The sequence below is a fragment of the Caretta caretta genome, chromosome 5 (assembly GCF_965140235.1).
Source record: "Caretta caretta isolate rCarCar2 chromosome 5, rCarCar1.hap1, whole genome shotgun sequence".
Taxonomy (NCBI): Eukaryota; Metazoa; Chordata; order Testudines; family Cheloniidae; genus Caretta; species Caretta caretta.
In genome coordinates this window covers 133,700,897-133,728,346 of record NC_134210.1, presented here as the reverse complement: position 1 = coordinate 133,728,346, position 27,450 = coordinate 133,700,897, and the positions used below count along the sequence as shown (strand labels likewise).

General features: G+C 42.7%; 1 protein-coding gene and 1 non-coding gene across 3 annotated transcripts in view; both read right to left on the bottom strand.

Annotated features, from left to right (window-relative positions):
• The window catches only part of SLC44A1 (solute carrier family 44 member 1), an 87,472-nt gene that overhangs the window by 42,667 nt on the left and 17,355 nt on the right, over window positions 1-27,450 (bottom strand). For both annotated transcript variants that reach the window (XM_048849897.2, XM_048849898.2), the window contains exons 2-3: window positions 12,657-12,746; window positions 9,727-9,869 (exon numbers count right to left, since the gene is read on the bottom strand). In XM_048849897.2, coding sequence (XP_048705854.1) covers window positions 9,727-9,869; window positions 12,657-12,746 — 233 coding nt within the window. The remainder of the gene's footprint in view (window positions 1-9,726; window positions 9,870-12,656; window positions 12,747-27,450) is intronic.
• On the bottom strand, window positions 6,009-6,115 carry LOC125637476 (U6 spliceosomal RNA). Its single transcript, XR_007356956.1, has one exon. It is a non-coding gene; the product is annotated as a U6 spliceosomal RNA (small nuclear RNA).

The following is a 27,450-nucleotide window of genomic DNA, read 5'->3' as shown; positions in this document are numbered from 1 at the left end:
ATTCAAGTGGCATTGTTTGTACAGCCTCAGCACTTCTATTATAAATGAGCTTCCACAGTTATAAACAGGTTGTGAACATTAACTCCTGCTTGAAACTTAACTTGAAAATCTCCAATCTTGTCCCCTGAAATACAAAGTGGAAAAACCCCCACAAAGGTTGTATGTATACCATAAAAAGAAATGAAAAGAAAAGAAAGCTCAAGATGCTTTAATCAATGTACGTAACTCAAATAACTCAAGCTTTTTGTTTCAGATTGATTTTTCACACCACTAGTCCATAATATTGAATAGATCATTTTGGTATTTATTTAGAAGCATAAAAATTGTTCAGCTATTTCAGGTAAATCTATCTACCATGTAAGTGCAGTATTTTAAAATACCTCCTTTCCATGAACTCCATCATGATTTAAAAAACACCCAAAGTTGTGAAATGTGCATTGTTTATCAACTAGCAAACATCTCCTTCCTATATATGTCTTATCTCAAAACCTAACTCTGGAGCTGGTCTCATTCATTCAAAACGTTAAGAACATGAACTCTTTCTATTAAAAACATTGATGAAAAATCTCTTCTGATTTCAGAAAGCCTATTTCATCTCACAGTACACTTGGAGACAGTTATAAATTGTTTTGTAACAGGTACACGATGAAGTACCCTAGCAAAAACATTTTTCAGTTGATCCAACTGTTGAAATGCTTCTCAGCCCAGTGCACTAGCAAAAATACTATTACAGACCATTTAAACAGTTTTACTGGTTTTGATAGCTTGAGATTAACTTGGGGGGGGGACAATAAAAAGCACTTTTTGCTGAAAGTGAAGAGGGACTGAAAATTGTCAGATCCTCAGTAAATTTTACACCACACTCCTTAAGGAAATACTTCTGAAACTACAGTACTAATAATAGACCTCTATGGGAAATGCAAAGATGTCCACATGTATGTTTATTGTTAAATAATCAGAACAGGCTACGTCTAATTCATAGTGTCAGATAGTGGGGACAGAAAATACCACAGGTCATACAATCTGACCCTTTGCATATAGGCTTTCTACTGTTCCTGGCTTTTCTCACATCATTTTGACTATATGCAGTGATGGTGCCTCACTCTGGGTAGTCGGTTCTATTATCCAATTTCAACGTACAAAAGTTATTACTATTTAGCCTCAATTTCTCAGTTTCTAGTTTCACGTCCTACCTTCTGAAATGGAATCAATCCCTGTCATCATTTACATTAACTTGAATGTATTTATAAACTGCTCATGTTCTCCCCTGAATGTTCTTTTTCCTAGTGAAACTGTAGTGCTTTCAGTCTCCCTAGGTATTAGCCTCCACTCCTCGGATCATTTTTTAATTTCTGTCTCCCCCGCATACTATATCCATCCAATACTCTACAAACATTAGGGGCTGTGACACAACTGGAAACTGTGAACTTCACATTCTATCTGGCAGCTGTTTTCAAAGGTAACTACACATAGTAATACACGTGTATTAAGCCTTTGATTCCCCATTTCTCTCAGCAAAAGCACAATCTCCACGATTTAAAACACTTTTGAGTAGCTAGAATTGAAGATACTAATATTTTAAAAAAAAAAACTAGAAAAGTAAAATATACAAGACAGGTGGTAATCCTAGTCTTATTCCCAGAAGTGGATAGCTTTCACTCAGATCTATACCATGAATAATAATACAATAACAGCACAACTGAATCAGGAATCCTTTGGCAAGAGCAAGTTAGGAGAGACAGTCCACTCTCTTTGTTTACTTGAGTTCTTGCTATTAGTAGCGAGGTATAATTTCAGTGGAAGGGGAAAATTACACAGATTATTTTATGAGGAAAATCATGTAATTTTGAGCTTGGTCCTGTAATTTACAGGTATAGCATAGCTCTATGGTGTCATCTACATTCCTGACAGAAGCATTCTGTTAATGTATCATTAAATAGACACATATAACCTAAACACTAAAGTACTCCTTGTTTTAGAGTACATTTGACAGGCAAAGTTTTCAATGCAGCTTCAGAATGAAACTGGAAGCTATGGTGGAGCCTACAACCTTAAATCATACTTTTTGAGAGTTACTGAGTGCTTCTTGTGAGGTGCTGAACACCCTTCAGCTCCCACTGACTTAAGTGAGTCATACTCAGCACCTCACACGATCAGGCCCTAAGTTAGAAAAGTTGACTCTGGAATTAGAAAAGCAACGTAAGTTCACTATGCTGTCTAACACTGTCACTTCTTGGGTTCCTGAGATAGGGGGACTCTTGGACTTCTGTAGGAAACCTACCTGAAGTAAAATACTTCTGTCTTCCTCTAAGAGGGACCCCAGTTCATGAACGGACATGGCTTGTGTCCAGAAGAGCAACTTATTCAAGCGTTGCCTCTCTGACTGGTGTTTCATAAGACTTGTCTGGTCCTAGCAGAGTGAAACAACTGGCAATTCTCATACTACTGGAAGTTGCAATTGTGACAAAATATTTGAAGTCACTTTGTGTTCCTGGATGAGACTGGTTAGGGATGATTTTATTCAGTTGTTCAAGTGCTTTTTTGGGTGATGCAACCAAATAGTTTAACATCAAAAGGGAACGCATAGATTGTTTCTGGAGGCACATCCCAGAACTCTGACACATACTGTTGGCAGGCTATGGTGGTTGCAGAATAGGGATCCAAACCAGAAGATAGTATTTCACAGGCTCTTGTACAGGAAAGCCAGAGTTAATTTAATGGATCTGAGCTGCTTGGAATTCCTGTCTGTACTCTTGAAGAGTCTCTTGGATGAAACATGGAGTAGGGTTAGAGAGGGCTCTACGTGCTGATATTATGAATTTAACCATTGCCCTTAATGTAATGGGGAAAGATTTGGAGCCACTTTTAAAAGAGCTCTTTATCTTCTAGTCTAAAAAATCATCTGGAGACCCTGCTCCCTTCCCTGTGATCCCAGTTTTCCTGTGGCCAGGAGTAAATCTCAGCTGAAATGAACAAAGAAGGCGTCAGTTCTGAGAACTTGAGTCTGACAACTTGACCAATCAACTTAAACATGTTTCAGAGTAACAGCCGTGTTAGTCTGTATTCGCAAAAAGAAAAGGAGTACTTGTGGCACCTTAGAGACTAACCAATTTATTTGAGCATAAGCTTTCGTGAGCTACAGCTCACTTCATCGGATGCATACTGTGGAAACTGCAGAAGACATTATATATACGCAGAGACCATGAAACCATACCTCCTCCCATCCCACTCTCCTGCTGGTAATAGCTTATCTAAAGTGATCACTCTGGTAATACCAGCAGGCGAGTGAGTTTGTGTGTGGGCGGCGGAGGGTGAGAAAACCTGGATTTGTGCTGGAAATGGCCCAACTTGATCATCATATACATTGTAAGGAGAGTGATCACTTTAGATAAGCTATTACCAGCAGGAGAGTGGGATGGGAGGAGGTATTGTTTCATGGTCTCTGTGTATATATAATGTCTTCTGCAGTTTCCACAGTATGCATCTGATGAAGTGAGCTGTAGCTCACGAAAGCTCATGCTCAAATAAACTGGTTAGTCTCTAAGGTGCCACAAGTACTCCTTTTCTTTTTGCAATTTAAACATGTCACAGCTTTGAGTGGATCTTGATAGACTTCTTCCTCTTTACACTGAGCCATCACAAGAGATTCTCCTATTAAGAACACTGGGCAGGGCGACACTGGAAACTTCAAAGCGCTCTCGCGGGAGCGCTCCTAAGGCAGCGCCTTGAAGTGAGAGTGTGGTCGCGCGCGAGCTCTCCCAGCGTTCCTGGGACTCCACGAGGGGCTTAGCTCCGAGTGCTGGGAGCCTGTTTACACTAGCACTTTAAAGAACTCTGACTTGCTGCGCTCAGGGGGGTGATTTTTCACCCCCCTGAGCCAGCAAGTTAGAGCGCTATAAAATGTAAGTGTACACAAGCCCACTGTTGTGTTCTGTTAATGCTTCATATCATGGAGGTCTTGAGCTAGAGAGAGTTGGTAGGAAGGGTCTGCTATTTTTAATGGCTAAGTAGAATCAGGCCAGTGAGCTCATTAACATTGCCCTGTAAACGATTACCTGAATCCAACTGACTGTTCCCAATGCAGATCGGGAGAGTTCATTCACCTCTAATTATTTAAATGACCACTTATGGCAGCTAGTTGACTGAGCACAAAGCTGGTTTCAGTTTTGTTTTCTTCATGGCTTTTCCCTTTCTGAGGTGAGGTTTGGCTACAGTGTTGGAAGGGCTCGGTGAAAGATGTCAGAAGAAATCTAAAGCATCCAGGGACCTTTGGCACCAATAAAGATCCATGGTAAGTCACTACAGAACCCATTTCAGTTCTGCCTAAAGAACTGTGAAATTATAGTTCCAAACATGCAGGATACAAGTAATCCAAAGTACACTAGTTAAGTCAGCCACGCAAACAAAGGTAATTATTTATCTTACTTGGGCTGGTTCAACTTACTTCAAGATTACACTACAGGAATAGGAAAATAATTAATCGTACCATAATAAACCTATACATACTAGATGTGTAAATTTTTAGTTGGTAGCACTGTACCTATGCTTTAAAACAGCCAACATACTGGATTAATGAAATTACAAGATCTTCGTCAAGTGTTTTCATAATCCAAAACATATTTTTTTCTATTGATTCTTAAAACATGTTTTGGATTATGAAAAGAGGGAGGAGAATTACTTATAGAGGCAAAAATACTTGATTAAATTGATGTAATTGTGGACATGCCCAGTTTTTGGCCAACCCCAGTAACTATCTGGAATTTTAAACTCTTCATCGGTAGTGCCTATGCCTACATCTATAATTTTTCTTAAATTTCATTCAAAAGGTAAATTGTAATATCAAAGCTACAGGTATAAATATTCAGAAATCAGAATATGAAAGTTCAAGTTCACAGCGAAATTAACTGCTGAAGCGCATATCTTGTGGCATACATTTAAGAAGTTTAAATGTAGACAGGTTTCCGAGGGGTAGCTGTGTTAGTCTGTATCAGCAAAAACAACGAGGAGTCCCTGTGGTACCTTACAGACTCACAAATTTATTTGGGCATAAACTTTCATGGGCTAAAACCCACTTCATCAGACGCAAGGACAGAGTCTCTCAGACCTTAGAAGACAGGTCAGTCCTTGCTTACAGACAGCCTCCAACCTGAAGCAAATACTCACCAGCAACTACACACCACACAACAAAAATACTAACCCAGGAACCAACCCCTGCAACAGACCCCCTGGCCAACTCTGTCCACATATCTAATTAAGGGACACCATCATAGGACCTAATTACATCAGCCACACTATCAGAGGCTCGTTCACCTGCACATCTACCAATGTGATATATGCTGTCATGTGCCAGCAATGCCCCTCTGCCATGTACATTGGCCAAACAGGACAGTCTCTATGCAAAAGAATAAATGGACACAAATCAGACATCAAGAATTAGAACATTCAAAAACCAGTAGGAGAACACTTCAATCTCCCTGGACACTCAACAACCGACTTAAAAGTGGCAGTTCTTCAACAAAAAAACTTCAAAAACAGACTCCAACGAGAAACTGCAGAACTAGAACTGATTTGCCAACTGGACACCATCAAATTAGGCCTGAATAAAGACTGGGAGTGGACGGGTCGCTACAAAAACTAATTTCCCCTGCTGACGCTCTCACCTTCTTGTCAACTGTTTGAATTGGGCCACCTTGATTACGTTGGCCTCATTTGCGCTACAAAAGTGATTTTTCCTCCCTTTGTAGTCACCCCTTCTTGTCAACCGTTGAGAATAGCCCACTTCCACCTTAATTGAATTGGCTCATTAGCACTGACCCCACACTTAGAATCACAGAATATCAGGGTTGGAAGGGACCTCAGGAGGTCATCTAGTCCAACCCCCTGCTCAAAGCAGGGCCAATCCCCAATTTTTGCCCCAGATCCCTAAATGGCCCCCTCAGGGATTGAACTCACAACCCTGGGTTTAGCAGGCCAATACTCAAACCACTAAGCTATCCCTCCCCCCAAAAGAAAATATGGAACGCTTCACAAATTTGCGTGTCATCCTTGCGCAGGGGCCATGCTAATCTTCTCTGTATCGTTCCAATTTTAGTATATGTGCTACTGAAGCAAGCACACACTTGGTAAGGCAACTCCCATTTTTATATGTGTTGTGTATTATACCGGCCTCTATTTTCCACTCCATGCATCTGATGAAGTGGGTTTTGAAGTTTACATCATAATAACATTGATTTTTTTTTTTTTGGCTGGGGGTGGGTGGGTAGGTGTGTGTGTATTTTAGTGTCTTACTTTAAAAAAAAAAAAAAAAAGAATCTGAGCTGCTACCATAATATATGTTTTTAAATTAAGATGAAGTCACACAAGGAAAGAAATGGAGAGCAAATCAACCATTCCTTCACATGACCAATAGGCTTACTGGGCAAATGCCCAATTCTTTTTCACCATGACTGAACAGGCATGGATGGCATAGTTAGCAGAAGTTAAATATAAAAGTGAGAAGAGGCAAAGATATTGTTTTGCATTCCAAGTATCCTGTGTTCTTCTATTTTAAAACCACAAACAGTTAACCTTTAACTGTGCAGCAAGCTAGCATAATATACAAGTCTGTCTTGGCTTAGAGCATTTTGTATGTTCCTAACTTTGTAGATTTCATTGATTTCCTGTCATCTCTCAAGACATCTCTAGACATTTAAATGAGCACTGTGCAGAACCACTGTTCACTGCAATCGACAAGCATCTCATTGCAATAATGGAGAGATGAATTAAAAAGTTCACCCAATTCATACCAATTCTGGGTGGGGCATATAGAATTTAGCTCATGTATTTTCTCTGCATGTACGCTGCAAACTTCCCATTTGTCCATTTGCTACCTGCATGCACTGAGTAAAGAGCCCATTAAAGTCTTTGCTTCTGGGGGATCATGAGAATTTGCTAGCATTTGAAAGTCACTGGATGACAATTCTCTGAAGCAGGGTATTTCTTCTTGTAGTTTTTTAGAAGGATATATAGTACCTTCATTCTGCCCAAGCAGCAAGACTGAGCAGGTCAAATACCAGTTAGGACTGGCATTTGAACAACTTGTACCTTGTCAATGTGTTCATAATTTTGTTTGCCAATTACTCTAGCACATCAAGATAATTTTAACCCCATAATCCTGGCAAAGCTCTAAAAGGCAATGAACCTCTTCAGAGTAGGCATATGGGTCTGGAACTGGCTGTCAGATCCTCACTGCACTCCAAGGGTTTGTCTCCCAGCACAAAGCATATTGAAACTATGCTGTGTTCTTTTTGTAATCAAGAAAAGGCAAAGTCAATTTCTGACGCAAAGATGTGGCTGTGAAAACCCTACAGAACTTAAGTCAGGATACTCTTTCAGACTCTGATGTGTACTCAGCTAATCATTCCACTCAGAGGACCCCTCACCCCCACAAACACATATTATAGCTCAAGTTTTCCCAAATAGTGTCAATTTCACTTCCTCATTACATTCCCTACATGTTACTATGATTTAGCAGGAAGAGATAATGCTATTTTACAGATAATTTAACATGTCTGCTTCTGATTGGAGGCTAAAGATAAAATTACTCTATAAGAGGAGGCAAATGGAAATATCTTCAGGGATCCCCTGGAAGTTTAGAGCAAGAAACTCTTTCTTCAAGGCTTAGTTTATGATAGAAAGGCTAGGAAGAAAAAGCTTATTTTCTCCAGACTGTAAAAAGCATTACTATAAAATTTAGATGAGCGTATGAAGTAATCCCGTGCATTGTACCTCTGACACTACAAGAACTCAGTCGGATAGAAACAGATGCTGATCAGATGGGGCCCTTTTTGAAACAATTTCAAGACAGTGAAAAACAAGGCGGGGGGAGGGGGAGGCAGGGGAAATCACTTGCTAATATATAGGAATTGCCATACTAGACCAGACTAGAGCTCTATCTAGTCTAGTGTGCCAGACAGTATCATATGCTTCAGAGGACTGTGCAAGAAACTCTATAATGTGCAGATATGGAATAATCTGGCCATAAGGAAAATTTCTTCTTATCCCCAGGCAGGTAGTAGTGGTCTTATGCTCTAAAAAAAAAAAATCATGATTTATACCACTTAATTTTTTTTAACCATGTGACATAATCGGATGTTCTTGTTAGCCATACAAGAGTAATCCTTTTCCTGAACTCTACTGAACTCTTGGCCTCAGTGATATCTTGTGGCAATGAGTTCCATACATTGAGAGAGACTGCGTAGGTAAAAAAAGGTATTTCCTTTTATCATTTTTAATTTGCTGCCTTTCAGCGTCATTAGATGTCCCTTTGTTTTATGTGAAAGGATAATACAACGAAGTACTCTTCCATGTGACAGCTGATAGAAATTAGATTTGAGGACACAACGTTCTCAGATATAAAAACCCCCATGATTAATTGATCAGTGAGAAAGTGGTCCAATGCAGTCATACACCCCTCTCATCTACTTTTTGAAATGCTGCTTGTGAAATGAGTAGCAGATTGCTAACTCAAACATCAGGTGATTTTATAGGATAGTTACCAGCCTTACAAAAAGGAATTGGAGGCTAATTATTAGGAAGTTTATGAACTTTGAATTATCACCTGGCCTGAACTGTAAGACCACTCTTTAGATCCTTCAGTCCAAGATGCTGCTCAGCCCTTTGAAAGTTTAAAAGTAGCATCAGAAAGGATCAAATCCGTTTTAAAGAGTTGCCAATCCATTACTTTAAGTAGTTATGCTCTCCCCCTGTCCCTCCCGCAGAAATAGGTCACAGTTTACAACAATATTAAATTCAATACTATGTACTGCTTAATTCTCTAAATAAAACATGCAATTTTGACCCCACAGAACAATCTGAAATCTTATTCCATTAAATAAATGGCAAGTACTTATGTTTTGGTTTCCAAGGGATAAATGCCACTTGATGCCCAAGCATCAAACTAGGCCTCCAACTTTTACAGATTTACATAATAAATTGTTTAATTGTCACTGGATTTTATTTAACCAACTCAGATTACTTCAGAAAAAGTGACAGCATTTCCTAATTATTCACATTAAATTACTCTTCCAAATGAAGTTGCCAAGAAAACTCCAATACTATCTCCAAATAATCAAACCTTCAGTCAAGCGTCCTTACAAAACAATCTGCATGTATTGAGTGGTTTGTTAGCGTGAAGACAGGTGAACCAAGACTATTCCAGAAGTTAATAAGGTCTTTTAGTTTTTCATTATCCTTTGCTGCAGTCTTATTTCAGACTTCATTAATTATCGTCTCGATACAGTGTAGTAGTGTTGATTTCCAAGCTAAAGGATATTTTGCTTTCTAAAGTCCTCTGAATTGTTCAGAGGGGTTTCTTGGCTTTCCTCATTCATCCCTGGAACATTTGAAAATGTTGGTCAGTCTGTAAAGCCCCAATGATCAACTGTACCAAACGGCTGGACACAACTATATAATGAGATGCCAAGAAGAAAGCGATACTCCAGATTACCTTGTTTATACGCACATTACAAATTCCACAATGCACATTCACAAATGCAGGCTACTGGTTGTTAGAGAAGGTTTTAAGCAAGAGAAATTCAGACAAGGACTAGATAGGAAAAATTAAACACATTAACTAAAAGAGTCAGAATATTCCCCCCCCCCCCAATCAGGTTATTGCAATCTACTTCCAACTGAGAACAGACTCTGGTTCAATCAACCACTAGTTTGGAAAAGGCATATACTCACTTCTTTTGTGTGAGGTCTAAACCACTATTGACTATTCCATCCACCTTTACATTCTTCTGCCCACAGATATTTCCATAACTGTCATATCCTGAAACCAATCTTGCAGCTGCTCCAGTAGCTATTGAAAAGCCACAAATAAAACCCTGGGAAAAAAACAGATAAAAGGTTCAATGGCAACTGTGTCAGAAACACAGTTTAACAATGCTCTCCTTGGAGCTGGTCATGAGGGAAGAGTCAGCTGTAATTCATCTATTTCAGAGGAAAGCAGTCCAATTTCTTGCACCCTTCTTTGAAATGCCTTCCATTTAAAAGGGAAAAGTCTAAGTCAATCAAGAAAGAACCACTGTGGGGAACAACAGACAGTTGTGAATTTAAATGCAAACACTAATTAAAAATATGATTCAGATGTGCTAAAAATTATTTATTAGCTGAACAGGCTCAACAGTGTGCTAGGTGCTTTTACAAGACAGGCATAAAACAAAGTTCCTGAGGTGAACTGCTCACAATCTAGACAGATAGCACACAACTGTAAAGGAGAGGGGGGCAGGGAAGGAGCGCAACAAATGCAGCATGACTAGTGAAGTTTGGGTTGCAGCTCGTTAATTTCCAGATAGTTAGGGTATTTTTGTTTGTAAGATTTTTCAAACATCTTGTTAACACTTCTGAGGGAAAGAAGGCCTATTTGGAGTAAGTGCATTTTAAGCAGAAGGGGAGGCAGGGCAGACCAGGCCAGGAAAGACATTTCAGGTATGGGGGACACATGGAAGAAAAAGAAACAGAAACAACAGTGGAAGCACACAAAAGGAGCACGTGGTGGAGCAAAGAGGGAAAAGGGGCCTTAGAGAAGAGAGACCCAGGTCTCACTGGGCTATTGATTAACTTTTCAAAGAGCTTAAATCGGATATTAAAGGGGAAGTTTGGGGGTGGAGGGGAAATGCAGAGAGGCCAGCGTAAGGAGGTCATGCCTGAAAGCATCAATTATCTCTTTACAACTAATTAGGCTGGCAAGATCCTGAGCAGAGAAAGATAGTCCTTATGCTGTCTCTCTAAGTGTCCAGTGATGCCAGAGGAAGAAGATAAGAGGGGTAAGCCAAAGTTTGAGATTGGTGGGAGAATGAGTTAGTGGCGTGTGACAAAGGAAACAAGTGCAGAAGAGCATCTGAAGTTACAAGTGGACACAACAGAATCAACTGAGAAGGAAAAGGCAATTGGAAGGAGGGTGTGGAGAAGTCAAACATTGACAGCTTTAAAGCCTTAGGAGGGGGAGACAACGCAGTGCTAAGGAGGGACCAATACTGAAGGAGACAAGTTGATTAGAGAGAAATTCCAAATGAAGTGCAGGTCACTGTTTTATAGTGAATTAGCTTATTCATAAACTTAACATTGGACATCAAAGCAAAGAAGGAGTAAAAGGTCATCGCTAGTAATAATTCAGCTGATTTGCAGCTCCTACTGTCAATTTCTTGAATCCATCACCACTCATGTAAAAGCTCTAGTTCCTTTTAAGCAATAGAATTTTATGTAGGATAATGCTCAGGTTCTTAACGTTTTCCACACTGTGACTCTACACTACAGCAGAGAAATTTCAGGATCCTCCTCCATCTATTTTAGTATTCTACTCCCATCTAGCCACAAAGTGAGGGAAGGTGGATGTAACCGCCTGAACTTATTTGCAACTCCCCAAGGCAGTGATGATATGACAATTGCTCTGCACAGTGTATTGGTGTGACAAGAAAGCTGTAGGATAGTACACCATACAAAAGGAAAAATTCGCAGTTGTAGGTGTGTATGGAGTTGTATCAGCAGGACACTGCCAAAAACAGACCGGGTAACAGCAAAGGGTGAAACGTAACACAATCTGGGATCTAATTTTCAAAGAGGGGCATATGCAACTGTGTGTACCTAATTTGTATGGTCTAATACCCCAGATAAATATATAGAACTAGGCATTTCTGTATTAAACAGTCAGTTATATGCACTGGAGTTAAAAATCAAACTTGTGAATGGATCGCAAAAATACCAAAGGGCTGCTAAGTGAAGAGCAAGTTAGCTATGAGCTTGCAGTGCACCAGGGTTGTAAAATAAAGACATTAAAAAAGTTTGAGATGCATAGGCAGAGAGCATCATCCCACAAACCAGGGATGTGAAAGGGAGAGTTATTCTCTAATTGGCGGTGGGTTGGACCTAGAATAATGTAAGCAATCTTGCCTAATTCCATACAAAAAAGGCAAAAAACACGATACAGAATTTTCACTAGGCTGCAATTATTTTTTTGTAATTTAACAACATCTAACTGCATCCAAGCACTTGTCAGGAGGAAGCCAAGTGTTCTGGCACCTGGGTAAAACACAGTAAGGCTTTGGCACCTGGGGCAGCTTGGGAAGAAGGTTTGGATTGTGGAATAAGCGTATTAACTGGATGGCTCTGCTAAAGTTATCAGCAGAGATATCAACAATTTTGAGGTTTACATTGCCATTTTTGTTTCAGTTTCAGAACTAGCAGCCTATTGAGATTAAGGTAACAGTTCCCTATGCTCAAAGCTATTTTTTGAAGACATCTACAGGTTTAGGATGATAGCCTTTAAAAAAAAAAAAACAGGCCAAGTTTAGAGTGACTTCTTCACAACCACGAGGGCTAGAAACTTATTTTAAAAGTAGCTTAGATTCCGATGCACACAATTCTGTGGCAAGACAGAGTCCATAGCAAATTATGAGACCCTGTGAAAGTACTAGATCTGTGCATAGTGACACTGCCTTACAAAAACGTATCAAAATCAAGCAAGTTCTTGTTCCGTAACTGATACTTGCCATGCTAAAGTACACTAAACACTGACTGAAGTTACCAAATTTCTAATCTCAAAATCTGATTTCTTCACGAGTGAAAACTGTCTGTGCCTATGTAACATTTAAAATCTTTCTTATTTTACTCACCATTCCAACACAAAAGAGGATGAACAGCAACAGCCATGGTATATCTGTGCAGCTGCGATCCTCCAGAGGCTTCCATTCTCGTTTGGAGCTCTTGGGTGAGAAAAAGGGATAAAGACAATGGTTACGAAGTCAATTCAATAAAATATGTTCTGCTAATAATAAAGCGCTTCAAAAAGTAGTTTTTAGGGCACTGATATTCATCTGGGTTTATCTTTTGATACTCAGCCCTGGTCTACACGGAGGGGAGGGGAAATCAATCTAAGTTACACAACTTCAGCTACATGAATAATGTAGTTGAAGTCGACGTACTTAGATCAACTTACCGTGGTGTCTTCACTGCAGTGAGTTGACTGCTGCTGCTCCCCTGTCGACTCCACCTGCGCCTCTCGTGGAGCTGGGGTACAGGAGTCGACGGGAGAGCGCTCAGGGATCGATTTATCGTGTCTAGACTAGACATGATAAATAGATCCCTGGTGAATCGATCGCTGCCCGCCGATCTGGCGGGTAGTGAAGACATATCCTTAAATTACTTCATCTATACTGTAAAACGTACAATAATTATTTAAACTACAGTGAGGCTAATGGAACCATTCAATAGAAAGTCAAGGTAAGGTGTCCAAGGGTAAGTGCAATAAGAATCTGCAAAAGAGAGTGGATAAGAGCAATGCTGAATTCAGAAAGCATTTCACTTATTCATATTTCTGGCTCTAGCAGAAGAGGGGAAATAAGCATCGTCACTCAAGAGATCTACAATACTAGCTAGTTACTGTACCCTTCCACAGCTACCGTATGTACAGTAATCTGCTTTCCAAGAAGGATAAAAGGATAAGCTTTTCACAAACTCGTCAGCTTTAAACACCTCCATGGCAGGATTAACAGCACAGTACAGACAGAAAGAACGTAAAATATAGCTGTTTGAGGAACAGTTTTTTAAATCTGCCTAGAAAAGGCAGCTGTGGAGTTCTGCAATTCAGGCAAGTAGTGTCAACTTATTAAAAGGAAGGAGTCTGGAGTTAAGTTAAAAACTCTCAAGAAAGAGACTCTGCTGCTGTTTCAGATGACAGAAATACCTCAATGGATAAAAGGCTGGACTTAACAGTCTGCACTATAAAAATGGCTACCTGCTGCCCACAAGTTTACATTTCATAAAGTCTGTTCTACTTATAGTGGCTCATTATAATTAAAAAATTATGAAGAGGTGTTTAAGCTACGTTTCTTCCCTAGGACAGCTAGGGGAAGAATGCATATTGACTACAAAGCAAAATTAAGTATAGCACTAGAATTTTGTTCACAGATCAAAATTTTGATTTAGATCCAAGGTTGAAAAAAGTACACCTCACTTTAAAAATAATAAAGTTGCAGAGACAACAAAGCTCTTTCAGTAAGTTTCCAGGAAACTACTGCTTGTAGCATCTCCCTACCAAAAGTTTAGGCATTTAAAAGGATCTTTGGGAGAGCTATTCTTCCATTCAGTAAGGGCATGGATCACAGAACACAGACTGTAGTCCAGAAGAGGTGTAGAATGGCCTTCTATACCTTTATGGGAGAGCACAAACTGGGATATAAAGAAACAACTAAAGATTCCAACCTCTTGTGTAGGAAGGGCAACCTACCAAAACCTTAAATTTTCATTACTGGAGTTTGTTGGAGTTTCAGATGAGAAATCAGAACAGGAGACTGAACTGCCAAAGCTGAGCTATTGTAAACTTTGCTGACATTTGCCATCTCCAGCACCTAGCTTTGCAGACTGATCAAAAGCAGAAAGTCTGTAGTACATGGCTGTTGTATTACTACCTAAAATGTGTTAGTAAGATGGTTTGGGGTATTCAAGACTCATCTTTAGCTCGATTTGCAAACACAAATACCCTTTACAAATAAAGTTATTAGAAAACTACAAACTAGATACAATGGAAGAAAAACTGCATCTTCCTCATCCTCTGCATTCGAACTACAGACCCCGTTTGAAATGAAGTTTCATTACAATGGTATCTGTTAATATTTTTAAAGCCTTTCTGCATTTGTCCAGGCTGTGCCTGAGTCCTCTAATCAGTGGCTGTTGACACGAAAATAAAGTAACAGCTCTTGGGGAATCACTGCCTTCCATGAGAGGAGCTGGCTGGGTGACCCCACTCAGTCTGGGCTGGCATAGAGGGACCTGGAAGAAATTTAAGTTTCCAGATAAGAACTCCCGCAGACCCAGACTCTGGGAACTGCAACCTCTGGAATTTGACTCCAGACCAGGAATCAGAAAGGTACCTTCTAAAGGACATCCTGCAGCATGGACTTGGCTTTTGAAGTTAGCATCCACAGAGGCTGCCCACATCAACTCTAGTGCCATGAAACTGTAAGGATACCCATCTCTCTCTGCTGAAAAGGTAGAGGCTGCTCTTGTGGAGTGAGCCATGAACCTCTTTACTCCAAACACTACCTTCTCCTTCTTCATATAATGTCACTCCCAATGACACAAAGCCTTAAAAGGCAAGCTGGGAAACCCCACAAGAATAAAATCTGCCTTCTAGTTTCTAGAGTTTTATTCAATTATGCAAAGCCCTCTTCCCACTGAGCAATAAGTTTCTCTTTATTCTGTGGGACTGGAAGGAACAAGGAGAGACATTCCCACCTAAGTGGACAGATGAAACACGCTGAAGGACACAGGAGAGACTGAATTACTGCAGAAGTTCTGACCTGATTAAAAGGCCACCTAGCAATCTGTGAACAATGAGCAAAGTTCCCAATATCATGGTCAAACAGATTGCCAATAAAAAGGAAGTTTTGAATGTGAGAAATCTCTCCTAAGATTTTCTTTAAGTGTTCATAAAACATGCCTATGAGGTGTTTAGCTGGGTAAGACTTCACTGTCAACTGTTTGAAAGAGATATTCTTACCACTTCCAGATGGCAAGTCAGAAATGCTCTCCGGTACTTTGCTTATGTATTATTTATTTCAATTTATAACAATATACACAGAAGTGCCTACCCTCAGCTCTAGGTGCCTCTGCCAAAATTTAAAAATACAATCAGCAAAACGAAAGCCAACAGCTGTTAAACATCTCCAAGCCACCGTAACTCCCCAATCTCAATAAAAAACAATCCGATCAACACTCTCCCTCTCCCCAAAAACAGCTTCTATTGTGCCCCTCTCCCCTCAAGAGCCTGGGTAACTGATAATGGTCCCTACAATATGAGATCTGGGTTTTCATACCAGAGAGGTGGGAGAGAATAGATTACAAAGTTGAGGGCCTCTAATGGGAAAACACTCTGCAAACAGCTCCTTCTCTTTTGTACTGAATGGACTCCAGCACAAGTGCCTCTGCCAACTGCAACCATGGCAGTAAGACATGGAGCAAGAGTCAGTCTTTCAAGCACTTTGTGGTTCTCTCCCTAAAAAAATGGCTTTGAGTGTGTGGGGTTCCTTGTTAACTGCCTCATTGACTTTTGTATAAAGTCAGCTCTGTTTGCAAATACGCTGCATTTCCTAGGAGTATGTCTCTGCTACGGGGACTCTTCCAGCACAGCTATGCTGGCACAGCCCTGAAATGTACACGTAGCATACACCGACAAAGGTTTTTTCCATTGGTGTAGGAACACCGCCTCCCCAAACAACTAAGCTACATTGATGGAAGCGCCACCAACATAGCTGCGTCTATACTGGGGGTTATGTTGGCATAGCTATGTCAGTTGGGAGTGTGGGGGGTTTTCACACCCCTGACCAATTTAGCTATACAGACATAGATTTGGTCTATACAGGAAAGTTATCTGCCAACCACACAAACTCACTCTGGGCTCTGAGGGTGTCTACACTGCAATTAGACACCTGTGGCTGCGCCCATACCAACTGACTTGGGCCGCAGGGCTGTTTAATAGTACTGTAGACTTCCAGGTTTGGGCTAGGATCCTGAGAGGTAGGAGGGTCATGGGCTAGCTGCAGGTAGACGTGCCCCGACAGTCAAGCTGGGTTCTTTTCATCTCTCTCATTATCACCACTACAAGAGGTGCTTGCAGGCCAAATGATGCCCTCAGCTACACCCATGCAAACCAACCGTCTTCAAATGATGCGACCCTTACACTTAAAACAACATCTGCAGTGAGATTTTCGCATTAAGTCATATTTGCACAAATTAAGTTCATGTAATGTCATGCTCAATGTCTTTAAAGCTCTCTCCAGGGATCTTTTCTGGCTTTGCTAAATCTCACAATATTTTTTATTTACCGGTAGTGCTAACAGAAAGAGAAGAAGCTGATGAGTTTCAAATGAAATCTTGTAATACAATTTTTTAAAAGCCATTGGATGTACTTTGGAAGAGCGTTGACAAGAATTTGGAATTACTCACAGCTACCACAGGTAATCCATTTCATTTGCTAAGTTACTGGACAGCCCCAAAGCCTTCCAGGACAACAGATGCAAAAGCTGCAGACACAAATCTCCACTGCTACAATGATCAAACACACACTTCCCACAACACAACTTTCAAGATCCATGGGTCCTACGCATGCCTATCACAACATGCGGTGTACCTCACCTAGTGCACTAAATGCCCCAACAACAACCACGTGAGTGAACCCAGACAGTCCTTACGCTCTCAAGAGAGCTCACAGGAAAACAGTAAGACAAAAAACACCGTATCACCTGTGGATAAACACTTTTCACAAAATGATCACCCTACATCTGACCTCTCAGTCCACATCCTCAAAGGAAACCTACACAACACTTTCTAAAGACAAGCCTGGGAGCTTAAATTCATAACTTTGCCAGACCCTAAAAAACATGGACTGAAAAAGACACTGGATTAATGGCTTATTATAACAATCTATAATTAAAGCTGTGAGTTTGTCATGGATTCTGTGATTTTCTGGGACCTCTGATTTCTGCAGCAGCTGGTCTGGGGGCTGCCTGAGCCGCTCCTGGGCCAGCCATCCTGGCCGTTGCTGGGGCAGACTCAGGCCACTGCGCCCTCCTTCTCCAGCAGCAGCAGGAGTTTGGGAGGGGGCTCAAGGCTGGGAGCTGGGGAGCAGGAGGGCGTGAGGGCTCTGGGCAGCACTTACCTCAGGGAGCTCCCCAGAAGCGGCGACATGTCTCTCCCTCCGCTCCTAGGCAGAGAAGCCGCCAGACAGATCTGAGCACTGCCTTCACCCGGAGGCACTGCTCCCGCAGCTCCCATTGGCCGCAGTTCCTGATCAATAGGAGCTGGGGAGCCGATGCTTGGGGCGGCTACCTGGCCGTACCTCCGCCTAGGAGCTGAGGGAGAGACATGTCGCCGCCTCTGGGGAGCCGTGCGGAGCCAGGTAGGGGAGCCTGCCAGCCCCTCCAACCCCCACCCCCACCCCAGCCAGCCCCTCCCAAGCACCCATAGTGCCCCCTGGGTCACCACACACACCCCCAAGCACTGGTGGCACCCCTGGACTGCCCTACCCCCAAGATTTAGTCAGGGGTATATAGTACAAGTCATGGACAGGTCACAGTCCAAGAATTTTTGTTTACTGCCTGTGACCTGTCCATGACTTTTACTGAAAAACCCATAACTAAAATGCAGCCTTATCTATAATCCACAAATACCCCTCCCCCACCCCACCCAGCTGTTCTCCAACCCCTTTTACTCCCTATTAGCGAAGGAGCGTTAACGGGCCAATTCACCTTGAATGGTCTCTTGAAATGTGTTAACAACTTATGCCGAACAATTGTTCCGCCTTGTATTTAAGCTGTGACGCTCTAAAAGTGGTTCTACGAACACATTTTTTGGTGGCCACACTGACACTTTCCCCTAAAATACTTAATTCACTTTAAGAACAACAAGTAAATATGCACAGATACATATATAAATTACAATGATTTGGATGTGTAGGGTTTTTTTTGCCAGATTCAATAATAAAAATAATGCTGTGAAAAGTGATGTGTGTATATTTGTTAATATCACTTTTCACAGCAAACTTAGTAGCTATCAGGGAGGCTGTGAAAAGTGATATTAACCAACATACAAGCATCACTTTTTACAGCCTTCCAGACAGCTAGTAAGTCCCAGGACCTATCCCTGGATTGGGGGCGGGGGGAGAGAAGGGTTGAAAGGGGAGGCAACTGGGACCAGAAGCAATGGTGGGATGGATGTGAGGCCAGGAAGGCAGCAGTGTCCTGGGACGATGGGGGGCAGGATGGATATAGGGCCGTAGGAGGTGGCGGGGGGCCAGGGAGGTGGGTGACGAGCCCTGCTGTTGCATGGCCGGAGCCAGGGATTGGAGCCCACTGATGCACAGCTGGAGCTGTAGGTCAGCGCCTGGGGCCACAGCCTGCTGCCATACAGCCAGAGGCTGGAGCCGGGAGTCAGTGCCCGCTGATGTGTGGCTGAAGCCAGCACTCGCTGCTGTGTGGCTAAGGCCAGGGGTCAGCACCTGGGGCCAGTTCCCACCACCATATGGCTGGAGCCCGGGACCAGAGCTGTGGGTCGGGCTGGGGTGGCTGGGGCAGGGTATCAGCGCCTAAGGGCTGGGGCCGTGCGGCCGGAGATGGGGGTCAGCACCTGTCAACGCACGGCTGGAAACAGGGATCAAAGCCCGAAACCTCGCAGTCGGAGCCTGCTGCCATACACCCAGGACTGGGGTTCGGCACCTGGGACCAGCGTGCGCCACTGCACAGCCAGAGTCCGGGGCCAGCACCTGCCACCACAAGGCCAGAACTGGGGGCCAGAGACTGAAGCCCTGCAGCTGGAACCTGGGGTTGGCGCCTGAAGCCCTGAGGTTGGAGCCTGCTGCCAGCACCCGCCACCGCATGGCTGGACCCAGGGACAAGAGTCAGGGGCCAGCACCTGCTGCCACACAGCCAGAACCAGAGGCTGAAGCCCCGCAGCTGGAGCCCAGGACCACGTGGCCGGAGGGGTCAGTATCCACCGCCCCGGGGTCGGAGCCCGGGGCTGCATGGGCAGGCTCCCGCAGTCCTGCCACTGGAGCCTGCAGACCCACCTTGGCGGGGAGGGGATTTGGGAAGAACTCACCTTGCTCCTGCAGCGCTGTGCCCCATCTGTCTCCAGAGGTGGTGCAGGGCAGCACATCCAGAAGCAACAGGGAAGGAGGGAGGGGGAAGGGATGATGAAAGCCTGATGATGGGGGTGGGGGGCAAAGCACGCCCCCACGAAAAGTCCCTGGCAGTCGCATTTGAGAAACATTGCTCTAAGTACATTTCCCAGACCTGAAGAAGAGCTCTGTGAAAGCTTGTCTTTCTCATCAACAGAAGTTGGTACAATAAAAGATATTATCTTACCAAACTTGTCTTTCTAAAAGGAAATATGAAAGCCATGATTTTAACAGGCATTTAAAAGGTTACATGGATGAATTAAGTCTGTTTTCATATCTTTACTTACATCCTGAATTGTGCTAAATCAGGTTTACAGCTCCACAAAAGCAAAGTGTCAAGCAAGACTTCTCAATACGAACACTCAATGTATGTGACAATTAACGACCTGATTTTCAACTCCCAAAAATATCAAGATGATGTCATACACATTCAGATCATGTATTTATCTTGAAAAGTGTATCTTATTCTATGCAAATGATTACTAGCCTTAGTTACTTATGTTCAAGTGTCCAAAATATTTACTTTATGGTCATCACGAGGTTTAACACAAATGTTGAGATTGTGTTTCCTCTGCAGTAGGCCTCCACTTTTTGCCTACATTATAACTGAAGCACCATCAAAATTGCAGTGACAAGCTTTGCCTGCAGCCCTCAGTCCACATTTCTACTGATTTCAGCCTTCTGAATGGACAGATTAAAATTTCTTCAGCATTTGCTGATGCAAGAAGCATACAGACAAGATAAGCAAAAACTGATATTTTTCCTTACCATTTGCCCCACTGTAACAGTTTCCTGTTAAAATGATGGGATGCTGTTATTTTTGTTCTGCTAGCTTACAGAAGGTATTGCCCCTGAACAAATCATGTAACTTGAAGAAGAGCTCTGTGTAAACTAGAAAGCTTGGTCTTCTTCATCTATGTAAGGTGGGAGCTTTGTTGAGAACTGCTGGTGGATTAGCTGCTAGGTTTGCTATTTGATTAACTGTTCTTTTAATGCATAGCAGAAGTGCCTAGAGCATGAGATAGATACAGTCATACCTCAGAATTCAAAATAGGAATACAGTTTTCTTTGTACAGATGCTTTTCTTGTATTAGCCCCACTTGCAGAATCAAGTAGTGGACCTACAAATTAGGTCCATTCAGTGCACACTCAGGACATAGTGCCAATTTTTTTTAAAGGAGTAAAAAAAATGACCCAGGTAACTACAGGCTTCAGTCTGACATCAATCCCAGGAAAGATAAGGGAATGGGCAATGGACTCGATTAATAAAGAATTAAAGGAAGGTAATATAATTAACACAAATCAACATTTGGTTGATAAGGTAATAGTGTTGATGTAGTATACGTAGACTTCTGGAAGGTGTTTGACTTTTACTGCATGACATTTTGATTAAAAAACTAGATTGATATAAAATTAACATGGGACACATTAAATGGATTAAAAACTGGCTAACTGATAGGTCTCAAAATGTAACTGTAAACAGGGAATCATCATCAAGCAGGTGTGTTTCCAGTGTACCTATGCTATTTAACAGCTTTATCAAGGACCTGGAAAAAACCAAAATAATCACTGACGAAGTTTGCTGATGACACAAAAATTAAGGGAGTGGCAAATATTGAAGAGGAGAGGTCACTCATTCAGAGTTATCAAGGTTGCTTGGTAAAAACTGGACACAAACAAACAATATCCATTTTTGTATGTCTAACTGTAAATGTACACATCTAGGAACAAAGGATGTAGGCCATACTTACAGGATGGGGAGCAGTGACTCTGAAAAAGATTTGAGGGTTGTGGTGGATAATTGGTTGAACATGAGCTCTGTATATGATGCTGTGGCCGAAAGAGCTAATGCGAGCCTGGGATGCATCAACAGGGTATTTTGGTTGGGAGAGGTTGTTTTACCTCTTTATTTGGCACTGATGCGATCTCTGCTGGAATACTATGTCCAGTCCTGGTGCTCACAATACAAGAAGGTTGTTGATAAACTGGAGAGGATTTGGAGAAGAGCCACAAGAGCGATTAAAGGATTAGAAAACATGCCTTACACTGATAACTTCAAGGAGCTCAATCTAGCTTAACAAAGAGCAGGTTAAGGGGCAACATGATTACGGTCTGTAAGGACCTACATGGGGAATAAGCATTTAATAATGGGCTCTTCAGTATAACAGAGAAAGGTATAACATGATCCAATGGCTGGAAGTTGAAGCCAGACAAATTCAGACTGGAAATCAGCATAATTTTTTAATGGTGAGAGATATTAACCACTAAAACAATTTACCAAGGGTCGTGGCGCATTCTCCATCACCAACAATTTTTAAATCAAGATTGGCTGTTTTTCTAAAAGGTCTGCTCTAGGAATTATATATTGGGGAAGTTCTCTCTTTTAGAAGAGGTCACACGAGATGTCAAAGATTCCAAAGCCAGGACAGACCAATTAATCATTTCTTCAAATTGTTTATTTCGTGCTACATTGACAAGAAAGTTGCCACCCCCCATTTGTTAACATCCTGTTCAAGTTTTAATTATTTCTATTGCAGTAGCATCTTCAGGCTCTAGCCCCTATTGTTCTAGGCACCATCCAAATCTAACAGATCCAAGCGTAAGACCATAAAAAACAGATAAATACGATACAAATGGGCAAGATGGCCTAAGACTGAAATGACATGCATTTGTCACAGCACACCAACTTCTCAGACACGGTCAAGTGTTTTGTAAGCAAACTGACAGAGGTGAGATCTGAAGAAGGACAACACTGACTTTGCAGATTTTTTTACAGGTCGTTTCTCTCATGAAGAAGTGGAGACACGAGAGAGAGTGAAAGTGCTGGTTAGAAAAATCTGACAAATAAGCAATATAGGTTGGTATCGCTCTTGGAATGTAAACAGGGATCAATGTCTCAATTACAGCTGGCTGATTTGGGTTTGTCAGAAGTTCTAGTCTTTTCAAATTTGCTTTGAATTGCAGCAGTGTCTGGAATGAAAATAACTGGGGCAGAGATCCCATTTATCAGAGAGGAGAAAGTTGCAGTATCTGAGACATGAATTGATGAGGGCCTGGCTGAGAGTTTTCAAAATGTGGAAGGTCAGATCACAGAAATGTTGTGCCTGAAGCAGCAGGGAGATTCTGACACTGCCTGGATAGGTGTATCTAGAGAGAGGACGGAGTCAAAAAGACACAGGTTTATGGGCCTGAGCAATAGAGAGGATGGTAGTTACTGACCACAGCAACTAAGAGAGGAGGGAGGTGGAGAGCTGGGAAGAAAAGATTTTAAGCACTTTGTTTTGGCCACACTGAGTTTAAACTAGCAGCTGGACATCCATAAGGAAATGAAGTGGGGAAGGCAACATTTTCAGATGACAATTATGGTCGTGTATGAGAAAGGCAGCTCACCAGTCAAGGAGAAAAGTCTTTGCCTTTCAGTTGTTTTTTGTGTGGTATAATTACCAGATAATCTGGGTGCGCGCGCGTGCGTGAGAAAGATTTACAGAGACTACTACTGAATGAAGGTGATGTTCAAGTGCTTCTGGAAGGCCTAGAACAGGGACTTCATGATCCTCATAGCTACATGTCAATGATAATGGCAATGCTTTACTTGACTTACCATATTTAACAGTGATTCAGTTGTACTTCAGTAGACAACAATTACTCTAGGACCACACATTACCCTGCAGATACCATGAGTCAGTCCCTAAAAAACCCATACACTTTTATGTGGAAAGTGCTACAGGGGAAAGGTGCAGCTCAGGTTAACTATTTAAGTGTATGAGTACACAGTATTCACAGTGCAAGGATTTAAGATTTCAGTGCTCACAAAGCAACGGCCTGAAATGGTGAAAGCCAAATCACCATTCATGTGATGATTCACCAAATCATCCATCAGCCCTTACCTTGAACTTACATAGTGCTTTGTTTTTAAAGCACTGTACAAACATGCATTAATTAAACCTCCTGATACCCACCTATATCACAAAGGTATGACATATTAGCCCAAGTTGCTAGATAACAAAGACAGGTTACACTGACTTGCCCTAGGCCATACAGTGGCTATCAAAGCTGAGATCAGAACTAAGAGGTTACTGGCTTCTGGGCCCTCTCTTGGGTCCAGGCTATATTACAAAAGGTTGGCCAGTATAGTTATAAATGGCAGACAACCCACCTAGGGTAGATGCAATTTCTACTAGCAAAAAATGTTCTCCTGCTGCTACAGCTTATACTGGTTTCCTGGACAAAAAAACAAGCAAGCAAACAACTGGTATAACTGCATCTACACAGAGCTTCGGCCGGTATAAAAACATCATTAAAAAAGCACCCCTAACTGACATATCGGCAAGAGTTTTTAGTGTAGATCTGGCCGCAGACAACATTCCACCCTGCCCCACTGATTTCCCCCGCCCCAATTTACTAAGACATTTCATTACATTGCAATGACGAATAAATATTGGCTGTCCTATCAGCCCCACCCAAAACAGCATACCCCATTACATGTGGTCAGTTATTTCAGCAGGTTAGAAAGTAACTTTTAGTATGTGAATAAGACGATACATGTTTTTTATCAAAAGTCATTACTAAGCCCTGGTCTACACTACAGGATTAGGTCGAATTTAGCCATGTTAGGTTGATTTTATAACGAATGTGTCTACACAAGCAACCCCGTTCCATCAACCTAAAGGGCTCTTAAAATCGACTTCTGTACTCCTCCCTGGCGAGGGGAGTAGCGCTAAAATCAACCTTGCTGGGTCGAATTTGGGAGAGTGCAGATGCAAACTGACATTATTAGCCTCCGGAAGCTATCCCGCCAATGTGACCTCTCTGGACAGCACTTTCAACTCCGACACACTAGCCAGGTACACAGGAAAAGCCCCGGGAACTTTTGAATTTCATTTCCTGTTTGGTCAGCGTGGCGAGCTCAGCAGCACAGGTGACCAAGCAGTCCCCCTAGAATCACAAACGAGCTCCAGCATGGAGTGAACAGGAGACACTGGATCTGATTGCTGTATGGGGAGACGAATCTGTGCAGGCAGAACTCCGATCAAAAAGAAGAAATGCTAATATATATGCCAAAATCGCACAGGGCATGATGGACAGAGGCTACAACAGGGACACATAGCAGTGCTGTGTGAAAGTCAAGTTGCTCAGGCAAGCCTACCAAAAGACAATGGAGGCAAATGGTCACTCTGGGTCAAAGCCCTCATACATGCCACTTCTATGATCAGCTGCATGGCATTCTAGGGGGGACCCTACCACTACCCCACCACTGTCCATGGACACCTGCAAGGGGGGAGTCTCACGCAACACAGAGAAGGATTTTGTGGATGAGGAAGAGGAGGAGGAGGAGAACGCTTGCCTACTGCGCAGTGAATCCGTTCTCCCCGGCAGCCAGGATCTTTTCATCACCCTGGAGCCAATACCCGCCCAAGGCGGGATCCCCGATCCTGAAGGTGGGGAAGGCACCTCTGGTGAGTGCACATTTGTAACTACAGTACAGGGTTTAAAAGCAATAGTGTTTAATGTTTGATTTTCTCTGAAGACTTGGGATGCATTCGCGGCCAGTACAGCTACTGGAAAAGTCTGTTAACGTGTCTGGGGATGGACACACCTTATCAGTTATCTCCCTTTTTTTTTTTTTTAAATTAATAAAGAAAGAATGCGTGGTTTCAAAACAATAGTGACTTTATTTCCGTTGTCAGCTGTGATTGAAGGGGGGGTGAGGGTGGTTGGCTTACAGGGAATTAAAATCAGCGAAGGGGGCGAGTTTGCATCAAGGAGAAACACACACAATTGTCACACCTTAGCCTGGCCAGTCATGAAACTGGTTTTCAAAGCCTCTCTGATGTGCAATGCGCCTACCTGTGCTCTTCTAATCGCCCTGGTGTCTGGCTGTTCAAAGCTGGCAACCAGGCGATTTGCCTCAACCTCCCACCCCGCCGTAAACGTCTCCCCCTTACTCTCACAGATATTATGGAGCACACAGCAAGCAGCAATAACAATGGGAATATTGGTTGCGCTGAGGTCTAACCTAGTCAGCAAACAGCAACAGCGAGCTTTTAAACCTCCAAGGGCACATTCTACCACCATTCTACACTTGTTCAGCCTATAGTTGAACTGCTCCTTACTACTGTCCAGGCTGCGTGTGTACTGCTTCATAAGCCATGCGAGCAAGGGGTAGGCTGGGTCCCCAAGGATAACTATTGGCATTTCAACATCCCCAACAGTAACTTTCTGGTCTGGGAAGTAAGTCCCTTCTTGCAACTGCTCAAACAGTCCAGAGTTCTTAAAAATGCGAGCGTCATGCACCTTTCCCAGCCATCCCACACTGATGTTGGTGAAACATCCCTTGTGGTCCAACAGTGCTTGCAGCACCACTGAAAAGTACCCCTTGCAGTTTATGTACTGGTTGGCAAAGTGGTCCGGTGCTAAGATAGGGATATGGGATCCGTCTGTCGCCCCATCACAGTTAGGGATACCCATTGCAGCAAAGCCATCCACTATGACCTGCACATTTCCCAGAGTCACTGCCCTTGATAGTAGAATGTCAGTGATTGCATTGGCTACTTGAATCACAGCAGTCCCCACAGTAGATTTGCCCACTTCAAATTGATTCCCAACTGACCAGTAGCAGTCAGGCGTTGCAAGCTTCCACAGGGCTATCGCCACTTGCTTATCAACTGTCAGGGCAGCTCTCATCTTGGTATTCCCGTGCTTCAGGGCGGGGGAAAGCAACTCACAGAATTCCAGGAAAGTGGCCTTATGCATGCAAAAGTTTTGCAGCCACTGGGAATCATCCCATACATGCAAGGCTATGTGGTCGCACCAGTCTCTGCTTGTTTGTCGGGCCCAGAATCGGCGTTCCACTGTATCATAGAATATCAGGGTTGGAAGGGACCTCAGGAGGTCCATCTAGTCCAACCCCCCGCTCAAAGCAGGACCAATCCCCAATTTTTGGCCCATATCCCTAAATGCCTCTCCCCCAAGGATTGAGCTCACAACCCTGGGTTTAGCAGGCTAATGCTCAAACCACTGAGCTATCCCTCCCCCTATCAACTAGCCCCACTGCTGCCATGATGTCCCAATTGCCACATCCCATGCTTTCAGGAACGCCTGTGTCCATGTCCTCCTCACAATCATCCTCGTGCTGCCGTCTCTTAGCCAGGTTCTGCACATACTGCAGTATAATGCACGAGGTGTTTACAATGCTCGCAACAGCAGCGGTGAGCTGAGCAGGCTCCATGCTTGCCGTGCTATGGCATCTGCATGGGTAACCCAGGAAAAAAGGTAGGAAATGATCATCTGCAGTTGCTTGGAGGGAGGGAGGGAGGAGAGACTGACGACATGTACCCAAAACCACCCACGACAATGTTTTTGCCCCATCAGACATTGGGAGCATAACCCAGAATTCCAATGGGCAGCGGAGACTGTGGGAACTGTGGGATAGCTTCCCACAGTGTACTGCTCCGTGAGTCAGTGCTAGCCATGGTAGTGAGGACGCACTCTGCCAACTTAATGTGCTTAGTGGGGACATACACAATTGACTGCATAAAATCGCCTTCTATAAAATCGACCTAATTTCGTAGTGTAGACATACAATAAACACTTAATGATATTTCTTAGGGTAACTTTGTTGTGTCTGTAGATTAGCAAAGAATTCTCATGAGCTTTTTTACAAGTTATTCTCTTACTATTATAGGGTCCTTATTATTTGAGCACAGGGTCTCCTGTGAGCTTGGGTCTGTACCCGA